Genomic DNA, 21104 nt, shown 5'->3' with positions numbered 1-21104 from the left:
CAGTTAAACAGATTAATCTGTTACCTACTTTTAACTAAGCTTCACAGAAAGACACATGGCTTATCAAGTTTCCTGCAAAGAAATTGAAGTTTGAGGACAATAATATGCACGAAAGCAGGAGAGAACTTTGAACTCTCTGTCGGCCACCTTGTGGGGTAAAGAAACAATGATAATCTAATCAGATCTGTCAAGAAACCAGGAAAAAAAAATAATTAGAAAGGATCAAGGGGCGCCTGGGTGGCACAGCGGTTCAGCGTCTGCCTTCGGGTCAGGGCGTGATCCCGGCATTATGGGATCGAGCCCCACGTCAGGCTCCTCCACTATGAGCCTGCTTCTTCCTCTCCCACTCCCCCTGCTTGTGTTCCCTCTCTCGCTGGCTGTCTCTATCTCTGTCAAATAAATATATAAAATCTATAAAAAAAAATAAAAGAAAGGATCAAGAAGGCGATCTGAAATATGGAACCACAACTTCTAATGAAAAAGCTGAATTTCGCCCTAAGGGCAGGCTGAGTTCTGAGATTATTAGCCAGTGATAGAACATGTGTACCATTTATAAACTAATATATGCAAAGATAGGGAGTTGCAAGTTCAAATATACTTTATTAAGAGCGTGCATGATCAAAAGAGTTTGGAGGCTGCTGGCCCGTTCTTGCTTCTAAAAAAAATTTTTTTTTTTAATTTCTTTCTGATCATTCTGGTCAATTGCAGAAACTTTGAAATGCATGGAAGCTTCGAGAAGATATCACCCATATTCTTACCACTACAACGTAAACATTATTCACATTTGGTGAAATGTTTCTGCTATCACAACCATTTCATATAAAATGGCTTTCATGGAGGGAAGCTGAACCTATAGGAAACCCTTTACAGAACGTCATACTCCACCATGGGTCACTCCGTCTAGTCTCTGTGGAGGCGAAGAAGGTATGTGAGGAATGCAGCTTCAGTCCTGGCTTTTGAGCAGTTGCCTCCTACATTTGAGAGAAGTTTCATTCTTGGTGGGGTGCCCTATGACCTCACCCCAGGTCATCCTGTGGGCACCATACACACCATTCTTATTGAGGAAAAGGAGTCTGTACTATCTTAATTTTGAAATTAATGAGCCCATCTCAGCCATCAGTGACGCGGTGAAGGAGTCATGCTTAGATTCCCAGATGCCAGGGGTGCAGGCCTGCTCTGGTTTTCAGTAATCCCCAGGAATTCCGAGTATGTCCATCAAATGCCTTCCTCAACGGAAGGACCCCATAGCTGAAGGCTCTGCTGTGACAGCCCCTGTCCTGGCTAATGTCAGCTCTGGCGTGTCCCTCACCACAGAAGCCGCCCTTGGTTTCACACTCTGACTCTTCTCTAGATGTTTGCTCGTCATCCCCTCACAGTGAAACACTAGCTGGCATTTGAAATAATCTCAGCACCCTCAAAAATAACTTCTGACAATCTGAGTTGAAGCAGAACTTTTTCATAGGTTTGGCAGGATTTCCATTTCAATCTGAGATGAAATGCAGCATTTCCCAAGCTTTGGGCCACACTCCAGATGGGGCACAAGACCCCTTCTAAAACCTGCATGTCATTGCCTAAACCAGAGGGTGCTGAACCAAATTACTATTTTTATCTCCCTCATTTAATTAGACCCTCATACGATGCCCCCACTTTTGCTCTACTATGTATCAACTATTTAAGTTGTACAGTATGGGGGCTACGGGGGGGAGAGAATTTTTATACGATACGATGGCTATAAGAATTCAAATCCTATAAATGGAACTAACAGGCTCCTTTGGTGCAACATTTAAAAAGGATCCAATTTTAAAGTATTGGATTTATAGTTTGCTTTTTTGTTTTAAGGGATACTTTTGCCATATACTCTGGACTGTTTTCAGGAGTGGGAATGGATTTTCCCAGAATCACTATAAGCAAACACACCCTAGGGATGCCCCCCGTCTCCTCTGGCTAATGTCAGTGGTGCAGTTCATGGCAAAGTGAAGCTATCTGACCCATTCTGCAACTAAACGAGCAACCCAGACCTCCAAACCATGCCATCTGATGAAATAAAACATCCAAACCCTCAGATGGTTTCCTTCCTCATAAGCAGTTTTTAATGTGCACCTGGAATGACAGGAGAGTAAACAGAGACTACAAGAGCAGAATTACACCTGCTAACATGATTTCCCAACGGATACATTCACCTTTGGCAGGCACAGTGGAGCTGAGGAGGGATGGCGGGAGTGGATGGTGGGAGTGCCTGGGGCCGGGGCCACTGCAATCAAATGGAACTCTGTTTATTTCAGTGAGCCTCACTCCCACGTACCGAAGATTAACAACTCACACTCCCTCTTTCCTTTCTTTGTTACCTTCATCACCCCACCTTTATGAAGCTCACCACATTCACTCTGCTGCCTGCCAACATCTCTAATTTTCCACCAGTATTTTCATTATTCTTTCAACATATATTTTTTAAGTCTGCATTAATTTTCTTAAAGTGTGTTTATTTCAAGTAATCTCTACACCCAACGTAGAGCCTAAACTCACCACCTTGAGATCAAGAGTCATGCACACCTCTAACGGAGCCAGCCAGGCACCCCACAACTTATGTTTTAATACTATTCGCCACCTGAAATCCTCTTGAGTACGAATTCAAAATAAATCAAGTAAAAAATACACATAACTACACCTAAAGTTATAGAATAAGCTGGTAGGAAAATCAAGATCTAGATTTAAAGATTTATCTTTTCCTTTGTTCTGGAAACTGTCCAGAACACCCCTTTTTTGAACAGGTAGTCTTCAGCAAGAAATTGCAGTGGCTTCCAGGGAGGCAAAGGTGGAGGTGTGGTTATAAGAAGAGAAAGATCGTAAGACAGAGATAGGAAGGATTGCTTTAGGACTGCTTTCCTTTTATGTTTCTGATTCTCAACATAAACCCTGTTGGTCACGGAACTGAAGAAAAGAGCATCTTTTGTCAGGACAGTTCTCTGGTCCCATCTGGGACTGGGACTGGGGTATGGGAATTGCAATATTTAAAAAAAAAAAAAAAGTCATTTCCTTCCATACCAGTTTCATGAAGTTTCCACAGATATTGTTGGGAAGATCATTCCCAGACACCCAGGAGCCCCAACTGTGAGGAATGCAAAAAAAAAAAAAAAAAACCCCNACACACAAAACAAACAAACAAAAATGATGGGTGGAGTGTGGCTTTCCCTCATACCACACCAGTAGGGAGTAAAGAGAAGATAGTGCCTCTTTAATTTAACCCTTTCCCATCCCTGAAAAGGACAAAGTGCCTTGGATGTTGGATGCTCTTCACACCCCAGGAACCCTACTGGCCTGGCTTTAGTTACTGTCTCAAAGTAGAAAATAATAAAAGGTGGATATTATGTGGAGCAGACATTATTAATAGGCATCACAAAGGGGATATAAATATATCAGAACGTTCAATTCTGACCTTTCCAGAAGGAACCGAGGAGTCCATGAGAGGACCAAGATGGCGTCAGCACAGACTTAATTTCTTGGTGAGCACGAAGCTCTCCGTGGCTCCTGCTTCCTGACTGCTCTGTGATTTCATCTAGCTTCTAACCTCTAGTCATCAGCTGATGAGGCCTCCAATTTTAACACCCACCTACTCCTGAAGTGAAGGATCCAATCACTAACTCAAATAGCCAACACCATGGTCTTTCAGGAACCAAAGTACCAAGGGTTCAAATAATCCCAACAAAAACCTTCTCAGTAAGTAATTCCCAGACAGAGAATGAAACAGAGAGGCTCTGCTTGGTGGAGCAGGTGAGAAGGACAGGGGAACAGAACAAGGTAGAGATGAATCGGGAATTTGTTGATTCTAAAAATGTATCCTTGATGCGCAATCCCCTCGAATTTCCACAGGGTGCCACCCGATGCCCCCTCCCCAGCCCCTGATGCAGTGCCCTTGACCAGGAAGCAGGCCAGGATGCAGCGCCCCAGAACGTCCCATGACCCCCCCTTTCCCACTGCCCACCTCCCCACCTCTACCTCAATGGTGTACTGCTCGAAGATGCGCAGCTGCAGGAAGATGTCCAGCTTGATCTTGCGCTCGTGGAACAGCTCCTCCATCTGCACCTGGGCGTCGTCCAGTTGCTGCAGGACTGACTCGATGTGGCTGATAGAGCTGCTGTGGGGTGTCTTGTTGTTGGAAACAGCCGAGTCCCTGTGGCAGAGTCGGGGGGTGGGGAGAGGCCTTGCCATGTTAAAAGTGATGTAGGGGCAGGGGGCCTTCCTCTGAGCAAGGTGGATGTGAAGCAACTGGGTCATTCCTGACATTTACCGAACTCCTCCTGTGACCCTGGGACTATCTCTTTAGCAGGAGAGCCAACGATATGTGTATCCTCTTTGAGGTTCACAGCACCATAGCTCTGAGACTAGCTGCTCTCCTAGTCCTCAGACAGAACTGTGAAAGGGATCAGACAAGGAATGGATGGGAAGGGCTCTCCGAAGCCGAATACACTAGGGAAATGGACCGGTTGCACACATACATGCAGCCCACGATGCACAGGTTTAGTACACACACGTACACATGCATGAGAGTAGACACATCGATCGCAATGCATAAGACTAGACAAATCAAAGGCATATGAAAAAAATCACCCTTCCTAGCTTTACCTCACAGGATTCTTGTTCAATAAAATGAGATCATGGCTACCAAAATTGTTTATCCACTTTATAATGCTCTGCCAAAGTTATGGGCTCATGCTGTAACACAGGCTCCAGGCTGTGGTGAGGAAAGCACAGGTTCTAGAGGCTGCAAGCCCAGATTCAGTCCCCACTCTGGCCCACAGGGGCCTGTGGCCTCGGACAAGCACCACCGGGAGCCCCAGCTGCCTCCTGTCGAGTGGACTCAATAATCCCTGCCCTGCTCACTTCGTGGCTTGCTGTCAAGTAGGCTCGTGCATGTGAATGTGCTCTGTGACCAGAAACATGCTGCGTGAGTGGCCGTTAATCCTGAAAGGACACGCGAGAAGTGCCAAGCGCTGACTGGGGCCCAGGCTCAGCTGGGGAGAGTAGAGGGTAGGGGCACAAGAGTCTGGGGCAATAGCAAGGAGGCAAAGAGGATGAGTTCTGATTTGGGCGTTAAAAGCAGGAACCCAGCCAGGCAGGTGGGAGGCCTGTACTCTCTAAGCAGGAGAGTCTATATGAAAGTGGCAGGGGGAGGTGACGTGTCATGGACGGGAACCAAAAGGAAACATACTGAGCTGCTCAGAGAGTAAGGGGTGGTGAGACCTCCAAAGAGATCATTATAATAGTACAATTACAGGTGTTCAGATGTTTAGATTCTATAGGGCCCTAAAGCTTGCAGTAAATGGGCACATTCATTATCTTGCGGCTTCTTGGCTTCTTATACAACGTAAGAAGTCAGAGGACAGGGCAAAATCATCAGCAGGCTTTCTGACCCCCAGTCCTGTCCGCCTGTGTTTGTCTCAGAAGCAGCTGTGTCTGAGCTCATGCCGTCTGTTTCTGAAGGGGGCATAAGGCCCATGGTCAGGAGCCCCTCCTTCTGTCATTCTGAGAGCTCCCAACTCCACCCTGTCCTCTGGCCTATTCGGCAGAGACCCCGCCATCACACAGACACCCCAGTCAGGAACAGAGCATAAGGCCTGCACGTGACCCTCTGCATGAGGCACTGGCTGAGGACTTCGCTGTTGGAAGGGTATGCCTGTTCTCTATGACTGCTCCTCTCTGTCTGTTTTCTATCAGCTTCCAGAAGGAAGAGAATGATTCCTGACCATTTTACACGGCACCTATGTCAGCATCACACTCACTAGGAATCACAGAGATGATGCCAAAACCACCTGAGCTGCTTCGCTGATGAGTGCCAGAGAAGTCACGGAGGCCTAGAAAGGGTGCGTGCTCTGGTGTGCGTGAGGCATCCCACCCAACTCCACTGGGCCCCACTCGCTTCTTCTCCTCTTTGACTGGTCTTGAAATCAGGGCAGAGAGCCTGGGCTAGAGTCAGGCTAGTGAGGGCGTGCATGGCCACCAGGGGTTCTTGGTCACACGGCTAGCTAGCTAGGGTCCTCTCCGAAATCCATGGTGTTTGAGTCTGTAGAACGGGCATCAGCCACGTCATGGCCTCCCCCGTCACAGAATAGCCTTCAGCCCTTAGGCATCAGGCAAGGCTGGCAGGTGCGAGCAGGGGTCATTGCCACAGACCCAGCCCACACAGAACAAAACCTACCAAGCTTATGAAGAGTATTTGGAGAGAAAACACAAAACCATCACAAAATTCTAGAGCTGACAGAGCTCCTAGAGTGACCCCCTTAATTACACAGATGTGGCAGCTGAAGGCTAGAGAGATTAAGTGACTGCCTGCCGTTTGGAATTTTTTTCAGAAGCCAGTAACGCTAGGGTTTCCTCGATAGGCAGACAACACTCGTGTATTATACATTAGTAAAGATGCCCTGGGGGAAGAAGGCAAAGAGGCTGTCTTGTTAGTATGCAACAGGAGGACTCAAAACATCTCCTGTGCATGTTTGGAATCGACGTGATTCATTTCCAACAGAAAAACGTGCCAGGGCTATATCAAGGTAAGTTCTCATTGTTTAATTGGACAACTGGTGGAGGGGGGGGGACCCTCTCCAATTGAAGTAATTCCCTCAGGCCCCAGGGCTGGCCTGGGACTTGCTGATGAGATTATTTCTGTCCAAATCTGGCAGAGGTCCCAGTGCTCGGTGATTTTAGGATAGAGCAAGTCCCTGCAGGCAGACATCATTAGCACTATCAAGTCCTATTTATACAGCACCTGGGCACAGGCATGGTGCTGAGGGCTTGCTCAAGGCCCCGTGACACTTCATCTGAGGGGCCAGTGCCCTTGACAGGGACAGGAAACTAGATATTGATGCCAACAGAAAGGAGGCAATGGTGTGGAAGATTCTAAATGAATGTAAGGTTTTTGACGGGATTTTCCTTCTTATGTTGGTTTAGGCTGATACGGAGGGAGTTGTATTTTCTGGGCAGCAAGGACTGGTGGAAAGGTCGTATGTGGGTAATGGAGAGCAGAGGGGGATAGTGACACACACAATGATCTAGAGAGTTCTAGATCCCACAAAGCCAACCATTTTTGCCAACTGGGGCTCTGGCATTCGGGGTTCAGCCCGAGATCAGAAGCCAAATAACGCAATACTCCTTAATAGCTGTTTCTCCACATAACCAAATATGCCATAATTCTTAATGAACATGCTATTTATTTTCTGTTGAAGGTTATTAATCTTTGTGTCTATATTACTTATGAATTGCCGAATAGCATCATGAATAATACATAATTGTTTGAAACATCAGAGCTTTCCATTTACTCTTTCATTCTAAGCTCAAGTTGGGTATGGCACAGGCATTTTTCTATCAGACAGATGGAGAGACTGAAGCTCACACAAGACCACAGAGCTGGCTGTGGCTGAGCCAAGACCGGGACAGGACTTATCTCACATCTAGTCGAGGGCATTTCCCACTGGAAAGCACTGCCCATGCTGACCTGGCCTCGCTGGGCTCCCCCAGGGAGGGAGGCGCTGACCTGAGCTGCTGGATAAGGTCTTCGCCTTCCTTGATGACATTGAGCGTGGCATCCAGAGTGGCGGTCTGCTGTTGCTGGAACTGCTTGATCAGTTCCTGGACCGCATCCACTGAGTCTGCACAAACGTCCTCCAGCATCTCCTTCTGTAGGTCTTCCATCCATGTCCACAACTGCGGGGGAGAGAGCAGAGACCCCACTCAGGGCAGACAGGAGAGGTCAGGGCTGGGGCCAGGGCAACAAAGTCAGATGGGCATCCCATCTAGCCTCCACCAGTCAGTGCGATGTCAGACTGTGCTTCTCACCAGCATACCTATGTTTATATTCATTACTCATCTCTCCTAAGTTCACGCCATCAATGTTTCCATTCCATAAGAATGAGAACCACCCTTGGCTTACCTACCCTGCGGTTCAGGGAAACTTGTAATTATAGAGCAGGGGGATCACTCGTCCTGGAGAGACCAGGAAGAACAGAGGATTGGTGAGGGACACACATTATTTCATCTTTCAGAAAGGAGGGCTCTGCACTCTCCAGGCCACTAGATGCTGTTTCCTAGAAATGAATCATGACTTTGGAAACACACAAAAAAGAATGGGATGCTTGATAAGAACCGAATGAAGATTAATTTTAAAAATATGTGTTATGCTAAATTATTTTGTTCTTTTCAGGGCTGCTAGGTTGGTTAGAAGGTTGAATGCTAAGAATGTAGCTTATCTTAATTTCAATGTAAGTATGAGCCTTTTCCCCCATGATATTCAAGGCACTGAAATGCAGTCAGGGTGATATTACGGTCAGGCAGCTTTAAAAGAGCTAAGTATAATGTTTTGAACAGAATAAGCACTGGAAATGAGGAGGAGCTGGACTGAATTACTGCAAACTCATGTAATGATAGCTCTCCCTCATACTGAAACTAGGTATCCAGTGGTCTGCCACAGGGCTCTACTTGTAATACTCGTATTGAGCATGCCCATAAAATGATGAAGGGAAAGATGAGTTTGATGCTTGCTTAGAAATAAGGAATCTTCACTTGGCTAGCCAGAAAGATAAGTTCAGGGCCTACCAGGAAAACAACAACAACAACAACAACAACAACACAGTACAGAGAGAAAATGGATAGACAGAATCAGACGCGGATTTTGGCCCCTATTCTTTTAACTAGTGATGACTTTGAGTAAATCACTCCACCCTTGGCTCTCTATGACTTCATATGTAAAACAGGTTAAGGAAAGCATTAAGTAAAATAAAGGTTAATTACCTTCTGGTTCTAATATTTCTGCAATCTTCTATGTTAAAAACATGGATAAACATCCACTTCAAGAATATTATTTCATAATTGATTAAATTAGGTAAATAATTAGGTAAATAAATTAGGCAAATAAATTAGGATATGGCCTTTGTAATTAGGGATAAGAAAAGCAACAATAGAGACAAAAACAGTCTTCATATTTCAGACAAGTTATTCTTTGTTCTTTAGGTAGGAGAGGCTCCAGATATGGCAGAAGAGGTTGAGTTAAAAGGTTAACAAGCCCTAGAGGCAGCATGTAAGGAGGGATATAAACAATGTCCTTCTTGGACAGGTGAGAAACTCTCTGAGCCTCAGTTTCCTAATCTACAAAATGGGTATAAGATCTGCTCTGCTCATCAAAGATTATGGGAATTAAATTACTTACTTATTATTAATGCTTTAAGTAAACATAAAATTATTAATAAGTCCTTGGCATTGTGATGATTGCTATAAGGAATACAAATTATTATTATTCAGTGTTCTTGTCATTTGGCAGCTTACGATCTAGTTGTAATTCAGTTTATTTCCTTTAGAAAAAAACCTTTTTTTGTTGTTAAAACACAAAACAAGGGGTGCCTGGGTGGCTCAGTCAGTTAAGGGTCTGCCTTCAGCTCAGGTCATGATCCCGGCATTCTGGGATCAAGCCCCGCATTGGGCTCCCTGCTCAGCGAAGAGTCCACTTCTCCCTCTATCTGCTGCTCCCACTGCTTGTGTGCTTTCTCTCTCTCTCTTTCTCTCTCTGACAAATAAAGAAATAAAATCTTAAAAAAAAAACAGAAAACAAGTTTTCCAGACCACAGAAGATGGAATACATATTCCTACATATTATGAATGTATTTATTTCAAATTGGTTTGAAACCAGGGAGTTCAGGATATTGGTCGCTGTTGCTTCATGTTATTTCATGCTGCCATTTTGTCTAGAGAGCAAAACCATGTTTTACAGGTGCTGAAGTCCTTGGGTAAAAGATAATGGGTTCTCTGAAAAATTGTTGTATAAAGAGGCAATAGCACATAGCAGTTAAGAGTTTCAAGCCTCAGATTCTACCACGTATCAGCTAGACAACCTTGGGCAAATAACCTACACTCTCGGCACCTTGGTTTTCCTTGTCAGTAAAGTTGGGATAATAATAGCGTTCACCCCCACAGAGTTATAAATACTACTAGTAAGTTGATACATACGTGTGTGTGTGTCTGTGTGTACATATATACAAATAAGTGAGTTGTATCTATATCTATCAATATAGATATTTGTATCTATATATATCATTTAGAAATAGTGCCTAGCATATAGGACATGCTAGATAATATATTTAAAAGATACTGTTGATGCAAGCCACTTCCAGTTCCCACTAGAAGGCAGCAGGAAAGTTTGAAGTACTTCTTCAGTTTGGAATTAGTAAAAGATCAACACTGGATTTGGTCCTTCAGGCTGACAGGTTGAGCTGGGCCCCTTTTTGCTGTTTTTGCTGCTTTGTCCCAGGATGTCTAAGGAAAGCCTAGAGACTGGAAAATCTAGATATTTCTAAAGGAAAGAAAGAAGGAAGGAGAGGAGAGGAGAGAGGAGGAGAGAGGAAAGAAAAGGAAGAAGGAAAGGAAAAGAAAGGAAAATGAAATGAAGGGAAAAAGAGGATGTGAAGAGAGAGACAAAAACTGCAGACACAAAGCAAGAGAAGGAAAAGAAACTTGATGTCTTGAGGGAGAACAGGCATTGAGACGGAAGACTGATCAGGGTAAGGCTGGTGCTTGCTGTTACAGGAATGAGAAATAGAAAAGAGGCTTATAGGGATATTGAGAATTTTATTTGATTTAAGATAATTTTGTTCTCAGTACCATCCTTAAGCTATTTTAATGGCTTCATAGCTTAAAGGTCCTTTTTTTTGTTGTTGTTCCACACCCAGCTCCCAGCGGAGCCCAATGTAGGGCTTGAACTCATGACCCTGAGATCAAAACCTGAGCTGAGATCAAGAGTTGGACACTTAACCAACTGAGCCACCCAGGCACCCCATTCCCTTATTCTCAATAAAACTTGAACACCTCTGGTGTAGGTCTAAGGAAGAAAGCATCATTTTTTTCTGAGGAAATCCACCATGTCCCATGGCTCTCCATCCTCCTGATGGTCATGCAGCTAAATAGCAGGGGCAAAGAAATGGACCACAGGAATTGCCAGATAAAATGAAATATCAGTGTTATAAACAAAGGGACTAGGGACAGACTAGGGACATCTGAGGATACACTCTGACCTCTGAAGTCAATATCATTAGAAAAATGTGTCCTCTTCCCAAATAGTCTTTGTTAATGAATTGAAACTGATTTCTCACATTTCTTTTTTTTTCCAATATTTTATTTATTTATTTGACAGAGAAAGAGACAGCCAGCGAGAGGGAACACAAGCAGGGGGAGTGGGAGAGGAAGAGGCAGGCTCCCAGCAGAGCAGGGAGCCCAATGTGGGGCTCAATCCTAGGACCCTGGGATCATGCCCTGAGCTGAAGGCAGACACTTAATGACTGAGCCACCCAGGTGCCCCAATTTTTCACATTTCTGTTCACATATTCTACTATATTATAAACAAACTCTTGTCTAAAGCAGAGTCAAAACCTACTTACTGCTAAGGAAAATCAGCCAAGCGATAAACGATGAAGGACAATACTCCGTGCAGCTCAGCCCAGTGGTTAGCAGCCCAGTGGTTAGCAGGCTGGTAAGAAAAGGAAGCACTGGTCTACCTTCAAGAGGATAAAATGTTCAATGAAATTGTGAGTGATTAAAGAGAATTTGGCTTGGAGATAGGGAAGGGGACTATAGCACCAAAGGCAAAGGGTTAGTGACATCTTTCTCTATATTTCCTTCTGTTACAAAGACAAGCAGAAGGAAAGGTGCTCTTGAATGGAATTGATATTTACTGGTGATAATTCTTGATTCTGCCCCTCTCTGGCTACTCCTTGAGCAAGGAAAAACTACTTCATTTCAACTACTTCGTATTTAAATTGGCCAGTGTGTGCGTGTGTGTGCACATGTATGTGTGGGCTCTCCAGCTTGTCTCTAAAATCTCTTGCAGCTCTGACTTGCTATGGTTTCTCGTCAAAGGCTGATGTCAAGAAGAGGGTAACAAAGACATGACTCTCTAAACTGAAACACTGCAGTCACAGCTTAGACACTGAGACATCCAAAGTCCAGAAACTGTAGCACCACTTGGAGGATAATTGTGATACCAAGTTAAGACACTATTTACAACCTAGAAAGCTTGAGTTGTGAGCCACCTGCAATCCCACAGGCCACATGCACACAGTCACCTCCTAGTGGCAGCACATTTAAATTGCAAACTCATAATGCACCTTTTTGAATAAGGCCTTCCGAGGCATACATAAGGTGGACAGAAAGGAACATTAGTGTCCCTAAACTATGAGTAAGGATCAAGATTCCATTTCTTAGGCGGAAATTTTCCTATCTGAATGTCCTGTGGGTTTCCTTCTATGTATGTGTCCATCTGACTTACCCCTGAAGAGCATGCCTAGATTGCTTGAAAGAAACCACATCAGAGAGCCACTTCTATTACTAATTTACTAATTATCAGGCAGCCAGTGAGACCCAGTCAAAATGGTCTCTCCCTTCAAGCTACCACAAGCAACGGCTGTCAAAACTAGATAAAATCATGGAGTGTGTGAGGTAACTGGTAGCAGCAACCACATGTTTCTTTCCTATTGTTCTCCATTTGGGGGTCTCTCCCCTAGGGTAATCCTTCTTATCCTCTGCGTATGGAGAGTCTAACACATTAGCACTGCATCTTTTCCTTCAATCCACTGCCTCCAGAATGACTCTCATGTTTCAGCCATTTCCAGACGCTCTTCTTAGTCAAACACATCTGTACCGTGACCCATTCCTTCAGGGCTCTGCTCTTGGTTGGCAGTGATTACTTGGTCCATGTCGACAGACACACTTAGATGGCTTTATGTGTTCTTCCTCTCAGAGAACACACGTGGTTGTGGCCCCGAATACCTGTATCCAAACAATGCACCTAATTTGAGAAGAACATTAGCAGGGGTAAAGCTGAAGGAGCCTTTGAATGCACTACATAAAGCTGGTCCCAAGAGTGAACCAGGGAGTTCAGGAAGGGCCAGCCCATGAAGCCCATCCTGCCTGCAGAGAAAGAGGCAATGGAAAAAGGCAGGCAAGGAGGGACAAGGAAGGGAGACACTAGGAAGTCTGTAGAACTAATGAGGCTTTTGGATGAGTGGTTATGGAAAGAGGTAGGTATTCTACTCGACCGCTTTCCCCTGCTGATGGGCTGTTCCACCGTCACAGCGGTGGCAGCATGGTGCTGAGGCAATCGACTGCCCTACGATGTCTAACAGACACGATCTCCACAAGGTGAACCACCCTTCCCTCATTTTGAAGAGATCGTTTTTCTTTGGCATCGACTACCAGCTTTTATTTCTTAAACAAGCACCGTGACAGTTCGGCAATTGAAAGAGAGGATGAAGCAGTCATCCCTTTGAGAGCATCATCCCTTTGGAAGATTGATTTAGTTGTGATTCTACAGTGGGTGGGGAGAGGAACATGTGTACATGTGAGTGTCTGAGGTGTTTGTGGGAGGTGTGTGTGTGTGTGTGTGCGTGTGCGTGCATGCCTGTTTGAGTAGAAAATAGTGCGGAAGAATGATTTCACAAGTTTAGAAACAAATAGAAATGGGCATTTAATTAAGCTGTGTAATAAAGAGTCAAGGTTGATTATCTTGGCCACATTCTTTAGTTAATTTGACTCTCATATTATTACTACAAAAATATCCAAAAATGGATGTTTTGAAAGCCCAGCAATTGCAGCATTTCCATGGAAACGCAGCGAGGAAAGAGAATTCTGTCTGGACAATCTCTGCGGAGCAGATGACACTTGCTACAAATGCCTTCTCCTTGGACAAAGAAAATGAGGACTTGGGTAAATTCTTCTCCCTACATCCTCCCTAGCTTTCCAGACCAGCAACATGCCAGCTGCCCTCCAGTCCCCAGGCAAAAGGAAGCTGTTTGAAATTTCAGCACAATATATACTAATAGCTGAGACTCTGCAAGCATAAGAAGGTCCTAAGCACATGTTTGTCACCTCTCTTTATAGTGTAGCTCTTCTCTCCAACTGGGATGACCAATTTCATTTTTGTAATATAACATTATTAGGATTGTTAGGGATTTTCAGTCAAACATATCATTGAAGGAAAGTTATAAAACCAAAGAATGTGAAAAAAAATTAAATCGCCCATACATTTAACTTCTTTGTATACTTCTTTCTAGTCTTTATTCTATGTGTGAAGCAGAACTGTGGTCATGCTGGATATATAGTGTTTTATGTATCATCCTACAAGCCCTTTCCCATGCTATTCATGATCTTTGACAATGCAATTTATAAGGACTGTACAGTATTTCGCTAGCTAGATGCACTCTGATTTGTTTAATGAATCATTCAACATGGAATATTTAGATAGTTTCTAATTATTCAAATTATGCAGAACACTGCAATAAAATGGTTAGAAGGTTTTAACCTTCCAGACTCCCATGGTCACCAAGAATTCATGAAGCAGGGCCAAAAGGATTAAACAGACCCTTCAATCTGTAGAAGAAATAGGCCTGGAGGGTATCTTTCTCATATCTTCCTCCTGTTTCCTCTCTGATCCTAATTAGAGTAAATCTTTTGACGTAGAAAGTGGGAAAAAATAAAATTATGAACTTCGGCCTGGGGAGTCACGGGAAGCCTAGGTTACATCATTTATGAAGACGGATGTTCAGTTCCTGCTCAGAAATCTCCTGTACAGGGGCTCTATCTTCAAAATTATATCCCACAGCAATATTCTATTACACAGTGGCATTAATGCAAAAACTCAGCAAACGATTGCATGCAGCCAGAAAGGAAGAAAGAAAAGTCAAGAGGAGGGGCGCCTGGGTGGCTCAGTTGGTTTAGCATCTGACTCTTGACCTCAGCCCAGGTCTTGATTTCAGGATCATGAGTTCAAGCCCCACGATGGGCTCCACATTGGGTGTGGAGCCTACTTTAAAAAAAAAAAAAAAAGGAAGGAAGGAAGGAAGGAGGAGGAAATTAGCCATAACTATGCAGGAAGGATCTATGACCGTGTTTATCAGCATCTGTCTCCCACACCCACAACCTGGCAACACTTTGCCTTTCTCAGCTAAGATCTACCCTCCCCATCAAGGCCCTACTTTGAGGGTTGAAAACATAAAGAAGAAAAAGAAGAGTAAGGAGAAGGAAGAAGAGCAGAGGAGGGGAGAAGATGCCAGAGGAAAACAGGAGGGGAGAGTGTGGAACAGCAGAGGCAAGCACAAGCAGTCTTCGGAAAACAGGGAAAATCTCCACTGGGTGAGAAGCTCCATAACTTAGGCTCTTTTGTGAGCCTGAGTTTCCCTGTTAGAAAATATGTTTAAGAAAATCCAGATCATGAGATTATCGTGACAATTCCATGTGTATCTAAAAAAAAATACTATCTACTATACATTGAGTGCTTACAATGAACCATATCTTAGGTCAGGTAAGTCACCTGTATAACTTCAGACTTAATTACTATTATTTATTATTGTTATTATAACCATCGAATTAAGAAGAGGAGAAGAAAAAGAAAGGAATCTTGAACATTAGAACTATAAGGGGTCTCAAGGCCACTGAGTACAACTGCACAATTTTAGAGAATGAGGCAACCCAGGGCCAAGGACACAGTGATCTGCATAAGCCCACATGGTTCTATGGCAGCAGAAATCTGGACTAGAATCACAGCCTTCTAGTTCCATGCACAGAATGTGGGAGATACAGCTAAACTAACCTCATCCATCACCTCCCTGGACAGTGAGCACCCCCACAGCCCTCACGGGAAACAGGACTCGTGTTCATTCATGCTCCATTCCATCACCCACAGGCTCATAATTAACAGAGAATACACAGGCCTTTGGTTTCTGAAACCATTATTAAGAATCTGGTGAGCCACAAGCAAGCAGACAACCAGGCAGGAAAGCCTGGATTAAAGCTAATCCCCTTGCTTTACAGACACTCATCAGAGAGCGGCTGTGGGTCCCACAAGAGAGGAAGCAGAGCTATCTTCAGGGAGCTCGCCAGCCCTTCATCTGCCTGGGGAATCTCAGTTTAGAAAACATTATCTTTTCGTGTTTTTCTCTGATAGGCACTGCAATGATTTGCATTCATTCCCACCAAGTGTCAGAAAAGCCCATGAAGTAGTAACAACCAGGCTTCTTAATGCATTTCAAATATCAAAAATCAACTTAATTAAGTAGGGTTAATTTTTTTTTCCTGAGAAGCAATCAAACTTTAATTAATACTCCATTAAAATGAATTCCTGGGGGAACACAAGCATGCATACACCTAATGAGTTCATCTGCCAAGGGTGTTATTACAGAAGGTGCTAAATGGGCCTCCTTGCTGGCCACTTACTCAATTTCAGAGCGCCCCATGTTAATCAGAAATGAAAAGCAATTGCAGGTTTGCAACCCTCCTCCTCTCTATGAGCTCCTCCGCCTTGCCAACAGTGTAACCCAATCCATCCTCCCCTCTCCCGTCTCCACTTTGTGAATGATTCTCTGAGGCCAGATTTAAGCCCAGCTGGCTTCCTCCTGTGTGCAGGGTACCCCAGTTCCCCTTCCCTCACTGGCCGCCACTATCACCATCAGGCAAGTGGAGAACCAACTCACTTTAACATCATCACCCTCTGACAGACCTCATTAAGAAGATTTAATCCTCTGTTTTAAAAAGATAAAAGAAAAACACGGAACACATTTGCAAACTCTGTATGCTTCTTGCTGGTAGCAAAGGTGATCAAAATTCTGCAGGACTGATTTCTGACAGGAAACAGCAACCAAGAGAAAGTGGGTCTGGGGTGGGAAGAGAGTCTGTGATTTTACATTTCCTCTTGCCACGACTATTTCTACACCAGGGATCCCCAAATTTCTCCAGCTGCAGACTGAATGCCCTATCAGACTCCCTCAACGACCTGCCTCTGTGGCCCCCTCCTCACTAGAGATGAGAAGGGGAAAATTTTGTTCCGTTCTGGTTGAGATCTAAATACAGGTTATCAGGAGCCAACTGTTAGTATCATCACCGCGCGGAGGCTACTAACCCTAAGACCACCCGGTCCCTGGGCAGAGCAGCCAATGCTCCCTTCCCACCAGCTCGCCTTACCTCTTTGGTGTGTGTGTGGAAGGAGACAGACATGTCCAGGAGAAGCTTCCGCTGTTCCACCCTGCGCACGAAGTCCTGGATGCGTACCTCCAGGTGTCGAGCTGCCTTGTAGATCTCCTCGGGGTCACATTCCCCCGTCTGAGCCAGCTGCTCTGCGGCTTCTAGGAGCTTGTCTGCATTGGTGTAGGTATTCTGCCAGCAGCAAGAGTGAGGGAAAGTCAACTCGCAGTCACTGACCGAGCTTCGTGCCTTCCCCCAGCCCACCCGGGGCTGCCCAGAGCTGGAGAGCAGGGTGTAGGCACTGAGCCCACAGCTCCCTGATCCGGCTCGGAGGAGCAGAGTGCCTGGCTTGCCTGCCGCCTCTCAGCGAGCTAGCAGCCTGCCTGGCAGCTTGGCATAAGTGGGCACTAGCTAGGTGCCTCCTCCGTCCCTGGGATTTCTCAGAGGTGGGGTGTCCCTGGAAAGAAGCGAGGAGGCATGCGAGAACCCCCGGTCCCATGCGCTGTGACTCCCCACCCTTGCAAAGACCCATTCCTGCCTTAGCATCTCTGGTTGTAACTGCCAGAGTCAGAAATACCTCATCCACAAAGATCGGCTGTGTTTCTCTGTGAGAACACCCGGGAAACAATCACTGGGAGATGTGTTCGACTCCCCCCCCGCCCCTCCCGCCAAGTTCCCTGTAACTACTGGTGTTTATCTTTTGCAACAGAGCTATCTCTTTGCAGGGGAAGGGGTCAGCAATTCCAGGGAGCAGACAGAAGGAAGCAGCCACAGTCAGAGTGAGGAGATGCAGGCTATTCCCTGCACACCCACTGAAGGCTTAATGTTTGCAGGAAGGCTGGGGAGGAGCCCAGTGATTTTATCCTAAGTTACTGCCTCACACGCACATTGCCACACACACACACACACACACACGCGTGCGCGCTCCTCCAACCCCTGTCTGTACACACCACAGTATTCTCTAGAGCATTTAACAAGGCAACCAGCTTGTAAGATTATTCATCAGGATGGGAGTCACCGCCTTTGTAAGAGCTGTGCCATGGATTCAACTCTTCCTCAGTAGGCTTCCCTTAAAAAAGATCTGATATTCCCTGATTTAGAACTGGTGACTCAAGTGTCTATCATATTTCTTAATATCCCTACAGTCATACAATGCCCTATGGATTGGTAAACAAGGGGGTACTGGTGAGGATGCAAATCTGGCAGCAGAAAAGTATCAAATGCAAAGTGAGTGAGAATTGAAATGGATTTATGAGCAATGACTTTGCCCATGGAGAAGTGGCCTTTAGTGTCCATGGAGTTTTCATTTTTTCTTTTGTTTTGTTTTTTTGGTTTGTTTGTTTGTTTTTTGGACTCACCTGAAGATCTGGGCATTAAAGATTGAATTGTACTCCCTGCCCCCAACCTGCAAATTCCCATGTTGAAGTCCTAACCCCTAGAACCTCAGAATGGGACCTTATTTGGAAACCGAGTCATTGCAGATGTAATTAGTTCAGATGAAGTCCTACTGGAGTAGAGTGGGTTCCTAATCTAACACGACTGGTGTCCTCACAAAAAGAATGCTATGTGAAGATGAAGCAGAGACTGGGGGATGTATCTACCAGACAAGGAATGATAAACATTGCCAGCAAACCACTAGAGTTAAGAGAGGCATGGAACAGATTCTCCCACATACCCTCACCAAGAACGAATCTTGGACTTCTAGGCTCCAGAACTGAGAGACAATAAACCTCTGTGTTCACGCTACCCAATTTGTGGTCCCCTTTTATAGCAGCCCCAGGAAACTAATACACTGGGGTAGAAACTTTCAGAGGCTTGACACAAACTCTTGATCACACTGAGGAAGATGAGTAGGCCTTCAGGAAACACTTGTCATGGTTTTCAGAAATACTTAGAGAGGCCCCAGCAGATCCTTAAGGAATGCTGTCTGAAAAACAATGGCCTACGGCAAATGCTATCCCAGTGCAGGTGAGTAGGGTGGTGGTGGGCCTTGAAAAGGAGGAAAAATCCTTTGGCCCCACTTAAGAAATCCATGGAAACACAGGATCCTGTGTGAGGAAAGAGGCTTTGCCCCTGACTCAACTAAGGGTGCATTGACTCTGAAAAGCAAATGAAGAAAGTACTCAGAATCGTGATGGAAATGACAAGAAAGATGGGAAATGAAGGGCAGGAAAAACCTCCTGGGCTGTGGGCCAGGTTGAGGAAGGCTCTTATGGGGTCCACAATTTCTAGTAAATATACCCAGAGCAGATGGGAGAGTTTTTTCAGAAAGCCCTCATAATTTCTACCTTAAACCCTAGGGAATTTCAGGAAACCCCAAAGAAACCCAGAGGTTGTGACCTTATATTTTCTAAGGCAATAAATAAATATTTGTGGCAAAACCAAAGCAAGCTTATTTGGAAAGCTAAGCTTGGGACCAAAAAGAGATTAAGAAAAAAAAAAAAAGCAAAACTAAAGGCAAAACTGAAGGACCTACTGCACATGAATGGACAACTTATCCCAGTTTGTCTGGGACTTTCCTGATTTTAACACTAGAAGCCCCATCAGTTCTGAGCAAGTTGGGATGGCTGATCACCCTAAGACATACCTAATGCTATAAGTCTCTCAGCGGTACAGATACACATACAATGTATGCTGCCTCCAAAGATTATTATACAAACATTCTTGACAGAAATAATATGGCAACACATAAAGCTGGGCAAGTAACACAATAATAATTAAAGCCTAAAGTTTCTTGACATGATATCTATGCTAAGAAAATGGATAAAAACTGAGAATAAAAATAGTCAGTAATTATTGAATAATTTTCACACGCCAAGGACAATCTAAAGATTTATATATTAACTTCTCAATCTTCAAAATAACCCTATGAAGTCAATACAGCCATCGGCCTCATTTTACAGATGAAGACACTGAGGCATGAATAATTTCTGGCCAAGGTCACAGGTTTCATTAAGTGAAAGAACCGTGACCAAAATCTTTTCTGCCTTCAGAGAACAAGCTCCAAACTATTACACTATCGTGTCAGATGAAGAAGGGCCTTGGCATGTCATGCTGAGGTGTTTCACCCCAGACGCAGTGGGAAGCCACTGAACAGTTCTAATTAGAAGACATACGTGGTGGGTGTATAGTATATAGAGATATTGCCTTGCCTCTACACAGAGTGAAGGCAGAAGCCTAAGGATGGGCAGGATTTAGCAGAGAAAGAAGAGGGCTTCTCACTGACATGACTCACTTTTCTTTATGCCCATGGTACTCTATGTTTATTCATTCCAGGGCCATTATCATCCTTATAGTAACAATGTGCTTCCATGGGTATCTCCCTACTGAGCTCCTTAAATATAAGTTCCATGTTTCATTCATCTTTGGTTCTTCATGCCAGGAACCATGGCTAGTATACAAAAGGCACTTACTAAATGTTTACTGAATGAACGAGGCACAGAGATGGGAATGGGCATGGTATGTTTGGATAAGTTGAGGCAACTTGAATAAATAAGATAGTGGTAGCAAATCATACTGAATAAGGCAAAAAAGAGTTAGAGAATAGATTTTATTAAGAGAAAGAGATAATAAAGACAGATGGGAGGGTAAGGGGGTCAAGGCTAAAAGCTGGGCTCCCTGCTTTACCTGCTGCCCAGCCCTCCTCCCTATCACTACCAGAAAGAGATTAAAAAATTTAGATCCAGTCACACCTTTCTTCTACTTAAAACCTTTCAGTGGCTTCCCACTGCCTTTAGGGTAAAATACCTTAGCATGGCATGCAAGGCCCTTCTTCACCTGACACTTGATTTTTCTCAACAGCTTCGACTCCATTTATCCCCTACAACCTATGAAATAAACTGCTTACACTTCCAGAAACTCATTGTACTGAATCCTGCCCCTATTCTTCAGCCTGGGATGCCCTTCCTCCACTTTTTGTACATGACCAATTCTTTAAGACCCACCCTAGGCATCACTTTCCAGGAAATCCACCCTCATATCCACTTCTTACCCAAGGTTGGCTTAGATGTGCTCCTCTGAGCTCCCAGAGTGATCTGTGCCAACCCCCTCCTTGGTACCTGCCATATTCTAATGCAAACGTTTGCTTTTCTCATCTGCTTAGAGGCAGATAATGTCTTTCATCT

General features: G+C 44.5%; 1 protein-coding gene across 19 annotated transcripts in view; it reads right to left on the bottom strand.

Moving 5' to 3' along the window:
* Positions 1-21104, bottom strand: part of KALRN (kalirin RhoGEF kinase) — a 641300-nt gene that overhangs the window by 295826 nt on the left and 324370 nt on the right. For 15 of the 19 annotated variants that reach the window (XM_034659631.1, XM_034659642.1, XM_034659663.1 and 12 more), the window contains exons 11-13: positions 16981-17172; positions 7484-7692; positions 3994-4168 (exon numbers count right to left, since the gene is read on the bottom strand). In XM_034659631.1, the coding sequence (XP_034515522.1) occupies positions 3994-4168; positions 7484-7692; positions 16981-17172 (576 nt within the window). The remainder of the gene's footprint in view (positions 1-3993; positions 4169-7483; positions 7693-16980; positions 17173-21104) is intronic. The other 4 variants (XM_034659657.1, XM_034659661.1, XM_019807695.2 and 1 more) reach the window with 1 other exon arrangement.

This window comes from Ailuropoda melanoleuca, chromosome 1 (genome assembly GCF_002007445.2).
Source record: "Ailuropoda melanoleuca isolate Jingjing chromosome 1, ASM200744v2, whole genome shotgun sequence".
Lineage (NCBI taxonomy): Eukaryota > Metazoa > Chordata > Mammalia > Carnivora > Ursidae > Ailuropoda > Ailuropoda melanoleuca.
This window is presented reverse-complemented; position numbering and strand designations above follow the sequence as displayed.